General features: G+C 44.1%; 1 protein-coding gene across 2 annotated transcripts in view; it reads right to left on the bottom strand.

Annotated features, from left to right (window-relative positions):
• Nucleotides 1-17,371, bottom strand: part of nrxn1b (neurexin 1b) — a 181,610-nt gene that overhangs the window by 46,424 nt on the left and 117,815 nt on the right. Inside the window, exon 1 of one of the 2 annotated variants that reach the window (XM_077237630.1) lies at nucleotides 11,854-12,694. The exons of the other annotated variant lie outside the window; for it this stretch is intronic. Coding sequence (XP_077093745.1) covers nucleotides 11,854-12,079 — 226 coding nt within the window. The 5' untranslated portion in view covers nucleotides 12,080-12,694. Of the gene's footprint in view, nucleotides 1-11,853; nucleotides 12,695-17,371 lie in introns of those variants that run through there. 2 annotated transcript variants of the gene reach the window in all.

Here is a 17,371-nt window from a genome sequence, read left to right as displayed (position 1 = left end):
TGGACTATTCCAAGCTGGAGGAATGATCTCAGTTCGAGCAGCTGAGTCTTTAGCTATTTTGAAAAAATGTCTTAATTGACCAATTAATACTAGCACTTACCTTTTCTAATCTATACTATTCAAATTTTTTTTTTTTACCTTACTACGTGTACTGTGCTAGACTGAGACTTGTTAGAGCACTGTTGGTCTGATTGCTTCTATTGTTCTCCTCATTTGTAAGTCGCTTTGGACGAAAGCGTCTGCTAAATGATAAAAATGTAAATGAGTTGATTAAAGTGTTTTTCACCTTGGATGCGTGTAAGGATGCCTGTAGGAGACTCCAAAACAACATTAGGAGTCTTTAAAACAGCATAATAGGAGCATTTTAATTGAGGAAATAATCCAAAATTCGCATCCTGTCTGGCCAATTTTTCCCACTTCATTCTAGGGTTAACCCGTCAAACAATTGTTTGTCTAATAAGCATTTATTGATGCAAATCAAAACAGTTTGACTTCTTTCATTTGTTCTTTTCTCTATTTTCCTCAAAGTCGACATTCAACAGTCGTTCCAGTTGCTCCAGACGAGCACAGGAGGCAAGGCCCTGAATTTCAAGACTACTGGGTGGAAAAATATATTGCAAGAATCAATCCTGCTATTATTAACAGAAGAATGCACAACATAAATCAAAAGTTAACAGATTTCTCAGCATTGTTTTATTTATTTTTGTAGGATCGAAGGTAAAGTAATTTGATTCTTTGTTAAAACCCTCACTTCCTTTCCAAAAAGGCCATGTGGGTCTGCAGTTTGCACAATAAGTGCAGCTATAGTCAGGTGATTGGTCGGATTGATCTGGTCATGTGGTTGAGGACTGGATAAAATAAGATTAAAGTAAAGCTTTTCTCTTTTCTCAGAGATCTGCTTTTTGATTATCCTTTTGTGCTTCTGCCTTCTGGGCAAATGGCTTCAATGCCTTTAGACCAGAATCAAGCCCTCAATGTAATGTCTCGCATCACTTTTAAAAAAGAAACTCACCATCACAGCATGAACATGCCCTGCTCAGAAGGATCGGGAAAACGCAACTGTTACGAGGTGATAATATGATGTGAATCTTACAAAAATGTACAATTATTAGAAAAAAGTATGAAGGTCCACCCCTAAACATACCCATCACTGGGGTTGTAGCAGAATGAGATTGTGCGAATTCATACAAATTACCTTTGGTACGGGTTGAATTCACATGTACAAGATGTGCCCCGGATCTGGGCCGACACTATGTTGCTGTCTGGGTGTTCTCCTATTTGCCAAAATGTAAAATAGTTATGAATTGGCAGGAGATTGTGTTGAGAGTAAATGATCTTTAACACTGTATAGTCTAGTAGGCGAAACTGTCCACGCTGAAGCTTATTGCTCATAGCTGAAGCTCCTATAAGCCACTTTGGCGGGTTGAATTTTATATAATATACATTTTTCAATTGTAGTCTTTTAAAAGGGCATCTGAAATAATAAACTAAGTGCAATCTAGTGTAGTCAAAAATATTGATTTTTCTATACATATCGATAGATATTCTGAAACTCTTCCGCAGGATACACAATACTAGCTGCTCTTTCTCTCTCTCTAATCTCTCGACAGCGAGTTACACACAAACCCGCATCCCTTAACTCACTCATTTCATTCGCTCCGGATGAATATTGTTGCTGTTACAGGGCTTGAATTTCCACATGGGATTGTGCGAATTTAGCCTAATTTTCTCATTCCCTCAGATTTTGTGCTCATACCCAAAGTGTGGCACATAAAGACAAGTGTATTGGCTATATAAAACAGTGTAATGGATCTGTGCGTCAGGTCTTAAAGTGACCGCAGCATAATATACCTGCTGCTAAATTATGAGATAATACAAAAAATATCTTTATGTCAGTTTGTCCTTATATGGTATCGATGTCAAAATTGTGTCCAGTGAAAATGCTGAGTAGCTTGTAACTTTTGAAAACCACTAGCCACAGTGGCTGGTGAGCAAAAGAGTTAATGTTAAGCCCTGTAATGGCATCATATCAAGGAAAAAAATTTTTCGCTGTATTTTTGAGGCTGAAGAGCCCCTGTTCTTCAGAGTTTAACTCGAACCCTGATCAAACTCATATAAGCCTACCTGTACTTTTCTAGTAACTCAAGACCCTGATTAACTTGTTCAGGCACAGTGACCCTTCAGAGCCAGATTTGAAAAACAAGATCAACCATTGAAACCTAGAAGCAAAAATTATTATTAAGTTGTCATTCAGTCTCCATTCACACATCAGTATTGATCCAGAATTCAACAACTTGACCCAACCTAATGAATGACAGTGTGAACTACTGTTGCAAGAAAAGGTTTGTGAACCTTATAAAATGATATACTTATAGAATTAAATCTGATCTTCATCTGAGCCACAATTATAGGCTGTGTCTCGGAAATATTGTCTGTCATGATTCTGCCTTAGTATCCTTGATTTTCCTAGTCGTGAGGCAGGATCATGACAGAATCATGTTTTGTGTACAAGCGCATGGCCAATTGTTTGGGCCACGTGCTTGTGTTGTCTCGTTACTTGTTATCCCGTCTCGTCATTATTGTCTAGTCAGTTTCACCTGTCCTTGTCATTAGTGTTCCCTTTATATTCCCCTTGTGTTTGCTGTCCTGTGTCGGTTCATGTTTGACTCTGTCTGAATATGTCATACGTTGTGAGAGTCATTGCTAACTTACCTGTGAGTACCTTTGGAGAGTTTTGTCTAGTGTATTACTTATCCTGTTTCTGTTATTAGTTTATAGTCTAGTTTGTCAAGTGTTAGTCTAGTTTAGTCTTCCCTCGTCAGAGTTGTCCTTGTTTTACCCCCTCGTGGGTTTTGTTTTCCCCTGTTTTCTGTCTACAATAAACGTTCTGTGATTGCATACTGTCTGCGCCTGGGTTCATCAGCCATCCACATAACAGTATGAACCGACCACAACAGAACCCAGCAGACAGTATGCCTGACGATCATCTTGTACATTGGTGGCAGGAGGCGATTTCCGACTCCAGGAATGGAAAGCTTCCGTTTCCTTCCCAGGGGGAGCGGACCTTGAGACAGTACGCCCGGGTCGCGGAGGAGAGGCAGTTCTTCTTGCCTGAGATTCTAGTAAATCGCTACCTCATCGCGGGCCTAAACGTTCTGCCTTCTCTGGCTGAACGGGAGAGTCTTGTTCGCCGCCCGTTCCCGGATATGGTGGCCTGCTTGTCAAGGAAGGATTCGCAGGCTCCCACCATGAGGTCTTCACCTTCTGTCCCCCTGCCTATCATTCCCGAGGGTCGAATGATAGGCGTCGCAACGCTTGGGGACCAGGCTGGTTCCCCCACGACTCCAGAGGCGTCTTCCACACCCGCTGAACTCCGTGGTAAAAGAGGGAGACGCGTTTCTTGGGATTCCCCCTCGGAGTCATCGTCATCTGAGCTCACCCTACCAGAAGTGGTCTTCCCAGTTCCTGTTTTGTCCTGCTGTAACCGTTGCTTCCCGACCTAGGAGAAAGAGGAGGAGGAGGGGAGCCTCCCATCCTTCGTCAAGCGCTGATCCAGAGCCCGCTGCTGCAAGCGCTGATCCAGAGCCCGCTGCTGCAAGCGCTGATCCAGAGCCCGCTGCTGCAAGCGCTGATCCAGAGCCCGCTGCTGCAAGCGCTGATCCAGAGCCCGCTGCTGCAAGCGCTTTTCCAGAGCCCGCTGCTGCAAGCGCTGTCCCAGAGCCCGCTGCTGCAACCGAGAGCTCAGAATGCAGGTCTGCTGCAGTTAGCACTGTTCCAGAGTCTGCAGCCGCGACCGCTGTTCCTGAGACTGCAACAGTTAGCGCTGTTCCAGAGTCTGCAGCCACGACCGCTGTTCCTGAGGTTGCAACTATAAGCATTGTTCCTGAGTCTGCAGCTGTGACCGCTGTCCCTGAGGCGGCATCTGTAAACGCTTGTCCTGAATCTGCTACTGCAAGCGCTGTTCCTGAATCAGCAGCTGGTTGCCCGGTTATCGAAATTGCCTCTGTGAGAGCTGCGGCCGATCAAGCAGCAGAAACAGTCCTGCAAGCGGTGTCTGCTCGTCAGAGGTTGCCTATCATTGTTGCTGCCGAGACTCTAGCAGACTACCTTGCCAAGCTTGTCAAGATCCTCGATGTGCCCGTCATGTCTTGTCCCGAGCCCACTGTGTCTGTGAGCTCTATTCCCAAGCCTACCACTGTGAGCGCCGCACCCGATCCTGTCCCTGTGAGCGCCGCACCCAAGCCTGTCACTGTGAGCGCCGCACCCGATCCTATCCCTGTGAGCACCGCACCCGATCCTGTCCCTGGGAGCGCCGCACCCGATCCTGTCCCTGTGAGTGCCGCACCCGATCCTGTCCCTGTGAGCGCCGCACCCGATCCTGTCCCTGTGAGCGCCGCACCTGATCCTATCCCTGTGAGCGCCGCACCCGATCCTGTCCCTGTGAGCACTGCCCCCGATCCTGTCCCTGTGAGCGTTGAACCCAAGTCTGCCACTGAGAGCGCTGCACCCAGTCTTGCCCCTTCGCCTGCCAGGTTCCCCGTCAGGAGTCCCGTTTCCTCATCCTCTGTGTCCTCTGTGTCTGAGTCTGTTGCTGCTGCCGCCGATACAGTATCCCAGTCTGTCTTCCCGGTCGCCCCTGTCTCCACTAATTCGCGGATTGTTTTCCCGTTTGTCCCTGTCTCCACTAGTCCCCGGACTGTTTTCCCTGTCTCTACTAAGCCCCGGACTGTTTCCCCCAAGACCTCTCCTCGTGTGTCTCCGTCTAGACCTGCCCAGAGTCCTTGTCCTCAGCCCTCATCCCGTGGACCCAAGACCCCCAGTCCTCCCATCCACCCTGGACCTCCCCCCATGAACTCTGTGTTTCCTCCACCTCCTTTGCCTTGTATGTTGTATTTGATGTTTCACCCCAGCCCTGTTATTGTTTTTTCATGTTTGCCATTATTAATGTTTTCCATGTTTTGTTGGTTCGTGTCTTTGTCACAGTCTGTCATGTCCCGTGTTTAATGTCCCCTTGAGGAGCGTCTGGTAGCCGCTCCTGGGGTTCTGTCATGATTCTGCCTTAGTATCTTTGACTTTCCTAGTCGTGAGGCAGGATCATGACAGAATCATGTTTTGTGTACAAGCGCATGGCCAATTGTTTGGGCCACGTGCTTGTGTTGTCTCGTTACTTGTTATCCCGTCTCGTCATTATTGTCTAGTCAGTTTCACCTGTCCTTGTCATTAGTGTTCCCTTTATATTCCCCTTGTGTTTGCTGTCCTGTGTCGGTTCATGTTTGACTCTGTCTGAATATGTCATACGTTGTGAGAGTCATTGCTAACTTACCTGTGAGTACCTTTGGAGAGTTTTGTCTAGTGTATTACTTATCCTGTTTCTGTTATTAGTTTATAGTCTAGTTTGTCAAGTGTTAGTCTAGTTTAGTCTTCCCTCGTCAGAGTTGTCCTTGTTTTACCCCCTCGTGGGTTTTGTTTTCCCCTGTTTTCTGTCTACAATAAACGTTCTGTGATTGCATACTGTCTGCGCCTGGGTTCATCAGCCATCCACATAACAGTATGAACCGACCACAACAGAACCCAGCAGACAGTATGCCTGACGATCATCTTGTACATTGGTGGCAGGAGGCGATTTCCGACTCCAGGAATGGAAAGCTTCCGTTTCCTTCCCAGGGGGAGCGGACCTTGAGACAGTACGCCCGGGTCGCGGAGGAGAGGCAGTTCTTCTTGCCTGAGATTCTAGTAAATCGCTACCTCATCGCGGGCCTAAACGTTCTGCCTTCTCTGGCTGAACGGGAGAGTCTTGTTCGCCGCCCGTTCCCGGATATGGTGGCCTGCTTGTCAAGGAAGGATTCGCAGGCTCCCACCATGAGGTCTTCACCTTCTGTCCCCCTGCCTATCATTCCCGAGGGTCGAATGATAGGCGTCGCAACGCTTGGGGACCAGGCTGGTTCCCCCACGACTCCAGAGGCGTCTTCCACACCCGCTGAACTCCGTGGTAAAAGAGGGAGACGCGTTTCTTGGGATTCCCCCTCGGAGTCATCGTCATCTGAGCTCACCCTACCAGAAGTGGTCTTCCCAGTTCCTGTTTTGTCCTGCTGTAACCGTTGCTTCCCGACCTAGGAGAAAGAGGAGGAGGAGGGGAGCCTCCCATCCTTCGTCAAGCGCTGATCCAGAGCCCGCTGCTGCAAGCGCTGATCCAGAGCCCGCTGCTGCAAGCGCTGATCCAGAGCCCGCTGCTGCAAGCGCTGATCCAGAGCCCGCTGCTGCAAGCGCTGATCCAGAGCCCGCTGCTGCAAGCGCTGATCCAGAGGCCGCTGCTGCAAGCGCTGTTCCAGAGCCCGCTGCTGCAAGCGCTGTCCCAGAGCCCGCTGCTGCAACCGAGAGCTCAGAATGCAGGTCTGCTGCAGTTAGCACTGTTCCAGAGTCTGCAGCCGCGACCGCTGTTCCTGAGACTGCAACAGTTAGCGCTGTTCCAGAGTCTGCAGCCACGACCGCTGTTCCTGAGGTTGCAACTATAAGCATTGTTCCTGAGTCTGCAGCTGTGACCGCTGTCCCTGAGGCGGCATCTGTGAACGCTTGTCCTGAATCTGCTACTGCAAGCGCTGTTCCTGAATCAGCAGCTGGTTGCCCGGTTATCGAAATTGCCTCTGTGAGAGCTGCGGCCGATCAAGCAGCAGAAACAGTCCTGCAAGCGGTGTCTGCTCGTCAGAGGTTGCCTATCATTGTTGCTGCCGAGACTCTAGCAGACTACCTTGCCAAGCTTGTCAAGATCCTCGATGTGCCCGTCATGTCTTGTCCCGAGCCCACTGTGTCTGTGAGCTCTATTCCCAAGCCTACCACTGTGAGCGCCGCACCCGATCCTGTCCCTGTGAGCGCCGCACCCAAGCCTGTCACTGTGAGCGCCGCACCCGATCCTATCCCTGTGAGCACCGCACCCGATCCTGTCCCTGGGAGCGCCGCACCCGATCCTGTCCCTGTGAGTGCCGCACCCGATCCTGTCCCTGTGAGCGCCGCACCCGATCCTGTCCCTGTGAGCGCCGCACCCGATCCTATCCCTGTGAGCGCCGCACCCGATCCTGTCCCTGTGAGCACTGCCCCCGATCCTGTCCCTGTGAGCGTTGAACCCAAGTCTGCCACTGAGAGCGCTGCACCCAGTCTTGCCCCTTCGCCTGCCAGGTTCCCCGTCAGGAGTCCCGTTTCCTCATCCTCTGTGTCCTCTGTGTCTGAGTCTGTTGCTGCTGCCGCCGATACAGTATCCCAGTCTGTCTTCCCGGTCGCCCCTGTCTCCACTAATTCGCGGATTGTTTTCCCGTTTGTCCCTGTCTCCACTAGTCCCCGGACTGTTTTCCCTGTCTCTACTAAGCCCCGGACTGTTTCCCCCAAGACCTCTCCTCGTGTGTCTCCGTCTAGACCTGCCCAGAGTCCTTGTCCTCAGCCCTCATCCCGTGGACCCAAGACCCCCAGTCCTCCCATCCACCCTGGACCTCCCCCCATGAACTCTGTGTTTCCTCCACCTCCTTTGCCTTGTATGTTGTATTTGATGTTTCACCCCAGCCCTGTTATTGTTTTTTCATGTTTGCCATTATTAATGTTTTCCATGTTTTGTTGGTTCGTGTCTTTGTCACAGTCTGTCATGTCCCGTGTTTAATGTCCCCTTGAGGAGCGTCTGGTAGCCGCTCCTGGGGTTCTGTCATGATTCTGCCTTAGTATCTTTGATTTTCCTAGTCGTGAGGCAGGATCATGACAGAATCATGTTTTGTGTACAAGCGCATGGCCAATTGTTTGGGCCACGTGCTTGTGTTGTCTCGTTACGTTACCCCGCCCCCTTGTTATCCCGTCTCGTCATTATTGTCTAGTCAGTTTCACCTGTCCTTGTCATTAGTGTTCCCTTTATAATCCCCTTGTGTTTTCTGTCCTGTGTCGGTTCATTGTTTGACTCTGTTTGAATTTGTCATACGTTGTGAGAGTCATTGTTAACTTACCTGTGAGTACCTTTGGAGAGTTTTGTCTAGTGTATTACTTATCCTGTTTCTGTTATTAGTTTATAGTCTAGTTTGTCAAGTGTTAGTCTAGTTTAGTCTTCCCTCGTCAGAGTTGTCCTTGCTTTACCCCCTCGTAGGTTTTGTTTTCCCCTGTTTTCTGTCTACGATAAACGTTCTTTGATTGCATACTGTCTGCGCCTGGGTTCATCAGCCATCCACATAACAGTCAAGTCTTCAGAAGCCAACAATCCCTGTACATGGCTGAAAAAATGAGCCAACTTTGACTTTAAAATAAAATGAGAACCACTGTACTACACCAACAATCTTTAACTAAAGACATTAAACACTTATTCAATGCAGTGCAAGCTGTAAAAGTAAGTGAACCTTTGAATTTAGTTACATGTAACTCCTCCTTTAGCAGCCACAACCACGTTTCATTTCGCTGCCTATAAGACTTGCACAAAGTCAAGGATGACTTCTCGACCATTCCTCTTGACAAATTCACAATGCCTTTATCAGCTTAATACATCTCTAAAATGTATCTTCTAAGGTCCTGTGAAAGTTGTCGGGAGAGAGGCATGATTCACACTAATCAATCTCTCTTGAGCAAAACAGATTAGTCAGTAACCAGACTTTGTGGGCCAGAAATAAACACATCACACACAACATCAGAGGAAATATGTAGATTTAGGAGAGATTTAGTTGGCATTTATACTGATAAAGTCATAAATATTGCTCTGTTTTGGGGGTGTTTTTGACATTTGTATATTTTATCAGTGTTTTCCAGCAGTTGTGAAGGCTTGCAGACATGTGTCGAGGAGACTGGGGGTGGGTGAATCTACACAATCCTATTAGTGTTGATTAGAGCTTGGCTTTCTCATGCACCGCTGCACTGCTCAAGGAGCCGGATTGTGCATCAGCAACAAAAAAAAAGAGCAGAGACATTGCTGACCTTTTTTTCTTTTCTATTTGCTAATGGCTAAGGCTGTCTCACAGAGGATTTATTAGCTTGTAAACCTTTCTAGCTGTGTCTTAACATATCCTTCTGTAGGATCCAAACATTAGAAAGCAGTGACAAGTTTATTATTAACAGTACACCTGATCATTTTAATCTGCACATCTCAGCACCAGTTGTTTTGTCCATCTGTAACAATGACTGGAGGAAATATGTACCAAATATGTGCACCAATAATGTGATTATTTCCAGTTACACAATCAAACCTCTTCACTCCCGTTTACATGCAATTTTCATTATTCTGATCATTCGCCATGATATGTGGTTGTTTTTATTGCCATTCCTCATATATGCACAGCACAGATGATTAACTCACATACAGTAAGTGTGACACTGTTTTAATCAAGTGTAAAACACATTTCTATGGGTGTATTGGATTTTTTCACTGACAAGCCTAAAAGTGTCTTCATTCTGATGTTTTTGGCCATCAATAAAGTGCATTATATTTATGTTGCACAATATTGACAACATGAACTCAGTTTCTTTAGCAGCACAAAAATGTGATGTCTTCTTTACCGCCACGTTTACGAACCGACACATGAAAACGTCACCCGTGATCGTCACAAACACACACCAGAGAGAAACAGATGCCATTAAACTCTGTGCATTCATGTTTATTGTGATTAAAGTCGGCGTACGTCACATATTTTACTATGTTTATGATTGTGAGCGTAATTGTATCAATTTGATTAAAGAATTGTGTTAACATCAGGTAAAGTTTAAGGCGAGATACTACAGGTGAATAGGGTATTTTTTTAACTAGCAGATATCACCATGAAACTTTGTCAGTTGATTACCTACATTAAGATGAGAAAAACATGTATTACAAGTTTTCTGTAATTTAATGTTTAAATATGCAAATGAGGCATTATCTAATTAAATATGTGCTAATTTGCATATATTTAAAAAAACGAAATCTGAGTATTGGATAAAGCCAGGTTCAAAGTTATTTTTACATTATGTTCACATATTAGATTGGGGAAAATTACAGAGGGATTTATGGATATCTACTTTTGTTCTCCTGTAAATCAGAATATACTGTCAATAGCCTTAAAAAAATGATTTTCACCATGTTTTTTGGAATAAAATGTTATATAAATCAGGCTAGGAATAATATATTTACAAATCCCTCAGTATATCTCTTCATAAAGTTTGGTGTAGGCTATATAGGCTCTACTGAAGTGGAGATTTCGGACTTGGAGTATGAGAGAAAAGTCATTTTGAGAAAACGGGCTTTAACCCTCTGGGGTCGGCGGTATCGCCGGCGATACCAGCTCAATTTTTTCCTTATCAGTGCAAAAGAGACTCAAATTACTCTGTTGATTTTGATCTTACATATAAGTGCAGTACATCATTACATCCTGTTAAGTGTCTATTTTTTTGTGGGTACTCACAATAAAAACAAAGTGTTTTGCTTTTCGTCAAATAAAGAAAAATAAACACGATGCGCGTTTTACCTTCTCTCGTCAGTGAGGTCCATTCTGAAACGCGTCCGAAAAATGAACTGTAACTCTGTTAATACTGTTCACAGAGATACGAGAGATTTCTCTTTATGAAGCTGAAATTTTCTTCTTTTAAATGAAGTAATTTATATATATATATATATATAAAAAAAATATTCTCAGTTTATGTAATCTGTATTAAAAGAGAGAGATGTCAGTATTTTTCTTTCCAGCTCATTTCTCAGCATGTCCTTGGAGGAAAGTTATGACACTTCATAATTTATTTATTAATTTTGTTGTAGTATGCACTACTAAGTGTTGACTGTTCTGGGATATGACAATCGGAAGTGCTTCAAGACCAGACGTGCACAGTGCACTTTTGCTATGTCTATGATGAGAACTGTTATATGAATGAGTGTTGCTCTGCTGAGCCAAATCAGCGCAACATAAATAGAATTTGCTTTGTACGTATAAGTGACACAACATTCAGTTTTTTATGTTCTCACAAAAAGCAATATAGTTTCAGTGCTTTAACAGCACAGTTTATTATTCTTGGTGATCACTTCATGAAAGAAACCCACAAATGAGATAATGTACAAAGATTGCTCTGGATTGTATTGATTTTTCTGATAATCAAAAAGAAGCCACAAGGTTTCTAAGATGGTTATGTTTAGGGGATGGACGGGTTAGAGGATAGAAAATATGATTAGCTCAGTATAAAAACCATTATGTGAAACAGACTCCAGTGGAGTGACTCAATTGGTTGTTTTGCCATTTCAGCAGGACTGTAAAAACACTTCTGTCCAATCAACTTACAGCATATCTAATCCCCCCGACTCACAGGTATATAACAGAGATGTGCGAGTATCAGTCTGTGTAAACAGGCACATTTAGCACACACGCATTCTGACTGTCACAATCAAATCATAAATTGGAGTTATAATGCATGAAAACATCTTCCCGGCAGACAACTCAAAACTAATGGCACAGCACACACTGAACTGCATTCACCCTCTATATGTATACAATGTCCATAATTAATGTGGCAAACTATACCTTGGCTAAAAATCCCTTTGACACCAGCAAGCTCTAGCATCATGTGTTTGCAGAAGCCAACTAGTTTTATTTGTGCTATTTAATGCAACAGTCCAATCTCTTTTTGCTTCCACTGTAAGAGAAGTCAAAACATCAAAACACAGCTCAAATACTCCTATAACTGATTTTCATCTAAGCCTGTGTGACTCTATAGGTGTGCTATAATCTGATCCAGAGAGAAATGTGCTGATGCAGATTCTGAGAGATGAGGCTAATCTCAATGAGATCAAGGGTGGGAGATGCTGAAACAAATATAGCATTGCAAATGCCCTTCCAATGGATTTGAGTTTCAGCGCACTGCATTGTGTGCTTTACTGCTACTCACCATGTCCTGCCCGTAGAGACCCAGGTGATCTGTTAATAGTGAGAGGCTGGTTCTTGCCTGCATGGGTGATGTGTGTGTGATGTATCCTGGTGAGTGTGTCCGATGTCGCTGTGATGCCCAGTGAGAGAGCTGTAAAGTACAGGGCGAGGCAGGTAGTGGAGGCCAGACCTGGGAAAAGGGTTTCTGAGAAGGGCTGCCAGTCCACCAGCCTCCAGCCACCCAACATCTTCCTCGAACGAGAGAATGCAAAGACACACGGGCTCTTCAGCGCACCTGCCTGCCCATACTCCTCACTTACACACACCTTCTTAAAGAAGAAGCACCCAATCACACAATCCTTGTCTCTTTGTCCTTGTGGTTTAATCTTATCTCCAAGCCGTTTAAGATAAAATCCAACTTTTGATAAAGCAGAAAAGAGTGTTTTCAACCATAGACCATAAAACCAGAATAAGCAAATTCCAGACACTAGTTATTCCATGTAGCCAGATATCACGAAAATGACTTAAAATCCTGGAGAAAACTGGCAGATATCAACACACTCTACTAAGGCATCAGGCGATTTCTGAATTCGAAGGCGTTTTCTGAAATCAGAATTTCTGCTGTTTTTCGTCTGAATGTTGTCTTCAAGAGGAGAAATCCCCAGAAATCCATCCACAGCTGGCTGAGAGCCTCCAACAGATGGCGAGAGCTTCATTTACACTCTTTCCTGAGGACAATGTAAACTGTTCTCCATGGAGCGAGTGTGTGTGTGTGAGAGAGAAAGAGAGAGAGAGAGAGAGAGAGAGAGAGAGAGATCTCCCCACACACCTGCGCAAGCTGCGTTTCCAGCCACAAGACATCCACAGAGCAGCTACGGAACAAGAGAGAGAGAGAGAGGAGGAGGAAGAGAAGAAAAGAGAGGGAGGGGGAGCTCTAGCAGTGAAATCAGGGCGCGAGAGCACTGCAAATGTTCAGCCTAAACACAGCAACTCAAGTTAGAGTGCATTGCAGAGAAACACACTGCATAGGTGGAGGAATCGGGATGTTTACTTTGTTTCTTTTCTTCTTCTCTGACTAAAACCATAAATATCTGCAGTATCTAAAGGATATTTTATCTTTCCACATCTGTATTCATCCCTCTGTCTTCCTCAAAGTAGAGCAAGGATTTTCTGTGGAGGCTCTTCTGGCTCGCACCAATTTGAAAGTTGACTGCCATATGTCATTTTTGTCTCCAGACGCTCCATCTGCTGCCCAACACCAGGTGACGTCAGTAGCAGAAGAACACCCTGCATCTGCACTGCACATAAAGAGCCGTCTGTGCAGGAGGACTTGGCCCTCGACCGTCGTCCTTTGGGAGGAAGTTGCTCTTTCAACCACCACAAAATAGAAGCACACACAGAGAAAAGAGCTGATAAATGTGTATCTGTGTGCAAGCATGTGTCCCTGTGCAGATGTGACTGGTGCTGATGAAAGCAAAGCTCACAGTTGCAGTTAATATGTGTGTATGTATGTATTTATTTATTTTTTAAAGGGATAGTTTAACCAAAAATGAAAATACTGTCATCATGTGCTCCCCCCCTCATGTCGTTCCAAACCAGTAAGGCTTTCGTTCACCTTCGGAACACAAATATCACAATATCAAAATTTCATAAAAAGATATCGTAAAACTAATCTGTATGAATTGAGCAGTTAAGTACACATTTTCTTTAGAGACACAAGCGCTTTATGAAACGATTACATTTAGGCTTTTATTCACATATAAACACTGATCAGCGAACATAAACAGAAGCTCAACCGCACATAATTGACATGCAGTGGCGGCTCCTGCAAAATCTCTCAAGGGGGGCAAATTTTTCAGATCAACTTTATCGCATGCAGACTTTTTAATAGATTTAACTTTAGGTTTTGAGATGTGCAGGAAACTTAAAGCAGGTTTTCTTTCGTTTCCTGAAAAGTAACAGCTTTGGACATATAAGGCTTCCGTCCGACAGCGATGATTTGTGTGTGTGTGTGTGTGTGTGTTGTTACGTTAATTAACATTTTACCAAAATTCAACCTCAAATGGAGTTTGACAAGGGTTTTTGACCAGTACATGCATTTTCAATCCACAAGTTTATTTTATTAAAGATTCCACTAGGTGGCGACAAATAATATTGTTGACTGAATCGTTGACGTGTAGGATAAAGATTGTGTTGGTGTTCGAATGGAATGTACAAATTTCAAAACACAATGCTAGGAGTAAAAAAGACTGCTACCATCCTTTCCTAAACTGATTGTAAAAACAAAGTTAGATTTTCCAACACTCGAGTATTTAAATGGTCAGCAATAAATACCTCCTTAGACAGCCTCTGCTTGTCTTCTTCTCCCAAGGCCCTCCTAGATCTTGTTATTCCTGTTGCTAACTTGTTACTTGCTCCTGCTCCTGAAATGAGCCCTGGTCCTGATTACTACGACGGTTGAATGGCATTTCTTTTAATGACACGATAGAATTAACTGCGTTCGCCATGAAGTTCAACTGGCCTCAACTCGCGAGATGTCCCAACAGTCTCTCTCACTCTAGTTCTCTTTTTTATTTTAATTTTTTTAATCACATTTGATAAAGATATTAAAGTAGTGTTTAATTTTTTCTTGTTGTTCAAATTCATTCAATATTATTTGTCACTTAATCTTAAAGATTTTTAATAGTGCATGTTTGTTCCCACCAATCGCTGCACAAGTTAAGGATACGTATGATGATGTAAGCAAGTTAGTGCGAGCCCTCCCGGAACCCATAGAGAATGCATTGCAGTGCCTGCCGTTCGAAAAAAAACATCTTTGAATGCAAGTCTATGGGAAGACTCTGGGCGATTCTCAGCCAGAGTGAAATCGCCCAAAAATAGGCGGTACTCCACAGAACGTGACATGACGCTGATTGGACTATATCCAGAGGTACAGTGACGGCTAGCGTAACTCTTTGGTTGAATGAGATTGTGAATGTGTTTGAAAAAGTCCCTTTCACACTTTGGTGGTGCGTCGCCCAATCGCCCTAATGAAGAAACCGCCCCTGTTGACATGCAAGAATGAACTTCATTGGCTCTTGCTGAAGCTCAAACGTGATGCGTAACACAGGAGTGAACCTCATTGGCTCTTGCTGAAGCTCAAACGTGATGCGTAACACAGGAGTGAACCTCATTGGCTTTGCTGAAGCTCAAACGTGATGCGTAACACAGGAGTGAACCTCATTGGTTTTTCTGAAGCTCAAACGTGCTGCGTAACACAGGAGTGAACCTCATTGGCTTTGCTGAAGCTCAAACGTGATGTGTAACTGTCAAGTTATCAGGGTCTTTCTTTGCCACAATGTCTGCCCAAACTTGAAAAAAGGCTTCAATCAACTCAGAAGGTGCATGGAATAACTCAAACCATCTGGTTCTTCGTCATAGAAGCAATTTATTGAAAATCTCTCATCAATGACTAGATCTTCTTTTTGTACTTGTCTCAATGATAATTCCAGATGGTTAGCTTAATAACCAATACAAAAAACATATATCAATATATGAGTCACTACACACAGTATTTAGATCAATTTACATTGAAATGATATTTAAAACACAAACAACATTGTTAAAATATTCACAGTTTACATAGCAACTTAACAGAAAAGTAAAATGCAAGTTAGCATGTTAGATGCTAAGACTGCTAGCATCAACAAACAGCCTCTAACCATGCAAAATATCTGTAGTCACTAAATAAATGAGTCTTTGTCCTACCAGTAGCATCTCCAAGTTGATGAACACATTGCTTTTCCCAGCAGTGTACTCCAACTCAATCGTCCCAGAAGCACATCCACTGCTATCCAACCTCTCCCTGCATGCTGGTAATCACACACACCTGGTTATGTGTGGCATGTGCAGTTTCAATGGCCAATCAGCTCCCTTGTTTCTCCCAGGTTGCACTATGTGCTCACAACCAATAGGCTGCACTCATTTTAGTCTTAAATCTCTTTAACAATGATGAATTTATACTTTTAACCTTTTTTTTTTTCTTTTTTTTTCTTTCTCTCAAATTCAACTTAACAGTAACACAGGAGTGAACCTCATTGGTTCTTGCTTAAGCTCAAACGTGCTGCGTAACACAGGAGTGAACCTCATTGGTTCTTGCTGAAGCTCAAACGTGATGCGTAACACAGGAGTGACCCTCGTTGGTTCTTGCTGAAGCTCAAACGTGATGCGTAACACAGGAGTGAACCTCATTGGTTCTTGCTGAAGCTCAAACGTGATGTGTAACACAGGAGTGAACCTCATTGGTTCTTGCTGAAGCTCAAACGTGATGCGTAACACAGGAGTGACCCTCTTTGGTTCTTGCTGAAGCTCAAACGTGATGCGTAACACAGGAGTGAACCTCATTGGTTCTTGCGAAAGCTCAAACGTGATGTGTAACACAGGAATGAACTTCATTGGTTCTTGCTGAAGCTCAAACGTGATGCGTAACACAGGAGTGACCCTCATTGGTTCTTGCTGAAGCTCAAACGTGATGCGTAACACAGTAGTGAACCTCATTGGCTCTTCCTGGAGCTCAAACGTGATGCGTAACACAGGAGTGAACCTCATTGGTTCTTTCTGAAGCTCAAACGTGATGCGTAACACAGGAGTGAACCTCATTGGTTCTTGCTGAAGCTCAAACGTGATGTGTAACACAGGAGTGAACCTCATTGGTTCTTTCTGAAGCTCCAACGTGATGAGTAACACGAGAATGAACCTCATTGGTTCTTGCTGAAGCTCAAACGTGATGCGTAACACGAGAATGAACCTCATTGGTTCTTGCTGAAGCTCAAACGTGATGTGTAACACAGGAGTGAACCTCATTGGTTCTTGCTGAAGCTCAAACGTGATGCGTAACACAGGAGTGCACCTCATTGGTTCTTGCTGAAGCTCAAACGTGATGCGTAACACAGGAGTGAACCTCATTGGTTCTTGCTGAAGCTCAAACGTGATGTGTAACACAGGAGTGACCCTCAATGGTTCTTGCTGAAGCTCAAACGTGATGTGTAACACAGGAGTGACCCTCATTGGTTCTTGCTGAAGCTCAAACGTGATGCGTAACACAGGAGTGAACCTCATTGGTTGTTTCTGAAACTCAAACGTAGATGAACGAAAGTCTTACGGGTTTAGAACAACATGAGGGTGAGAGAATAATGACAGAATATTAATTTTTGAATGAGCTATCCCTTTAAGATTCAATCAAGATACTTCAATCGGATATAAATTGTATTACGATGAAGCTCAGTCGTCCTGATTGAGGTGTTTACTAGTAGGCGTTTCAGTCCGATTGAGCCATCAATCATATAAACTGATTGTTTGGTTGCATGTAAACATAGTTAGTGTGAGGGACTCTACAAGGCTTTTCACATTGTGATTAACTCCGGTTTATCTTAATTTTAAAGACTGCTTATAACCTGGGTAAGGGAAATTATGAGCAATGTGAAACAAGGATAACCTAGGATTATTTTTTCCCTGGGTTTTAGAAACACCCAGGTTAACTATTTCTAGTGTGAAAAGTTCTT

The sequence above is a fragment of the Siphateles boraxobius genome, unplaced genomic scaffold (genome assembly GCF_051911475.1).
Source record: "Siphateles boraxobius isolate OS27281-9 unplaced genomic scaffold, OSU_SipBor_1 204, whole genome shotgun sequence".
In the NCBI taxonomy this organism is placed as follows: Eukaryota; Metazoa; Chordata; class Actinopteri; order Cypriniformes; family Leuciscidae; genus Siphateles; species Siphateles boraxobius.
This window is presented reverse-complemented; position numbering and strand designations above follow the sequence as displayed.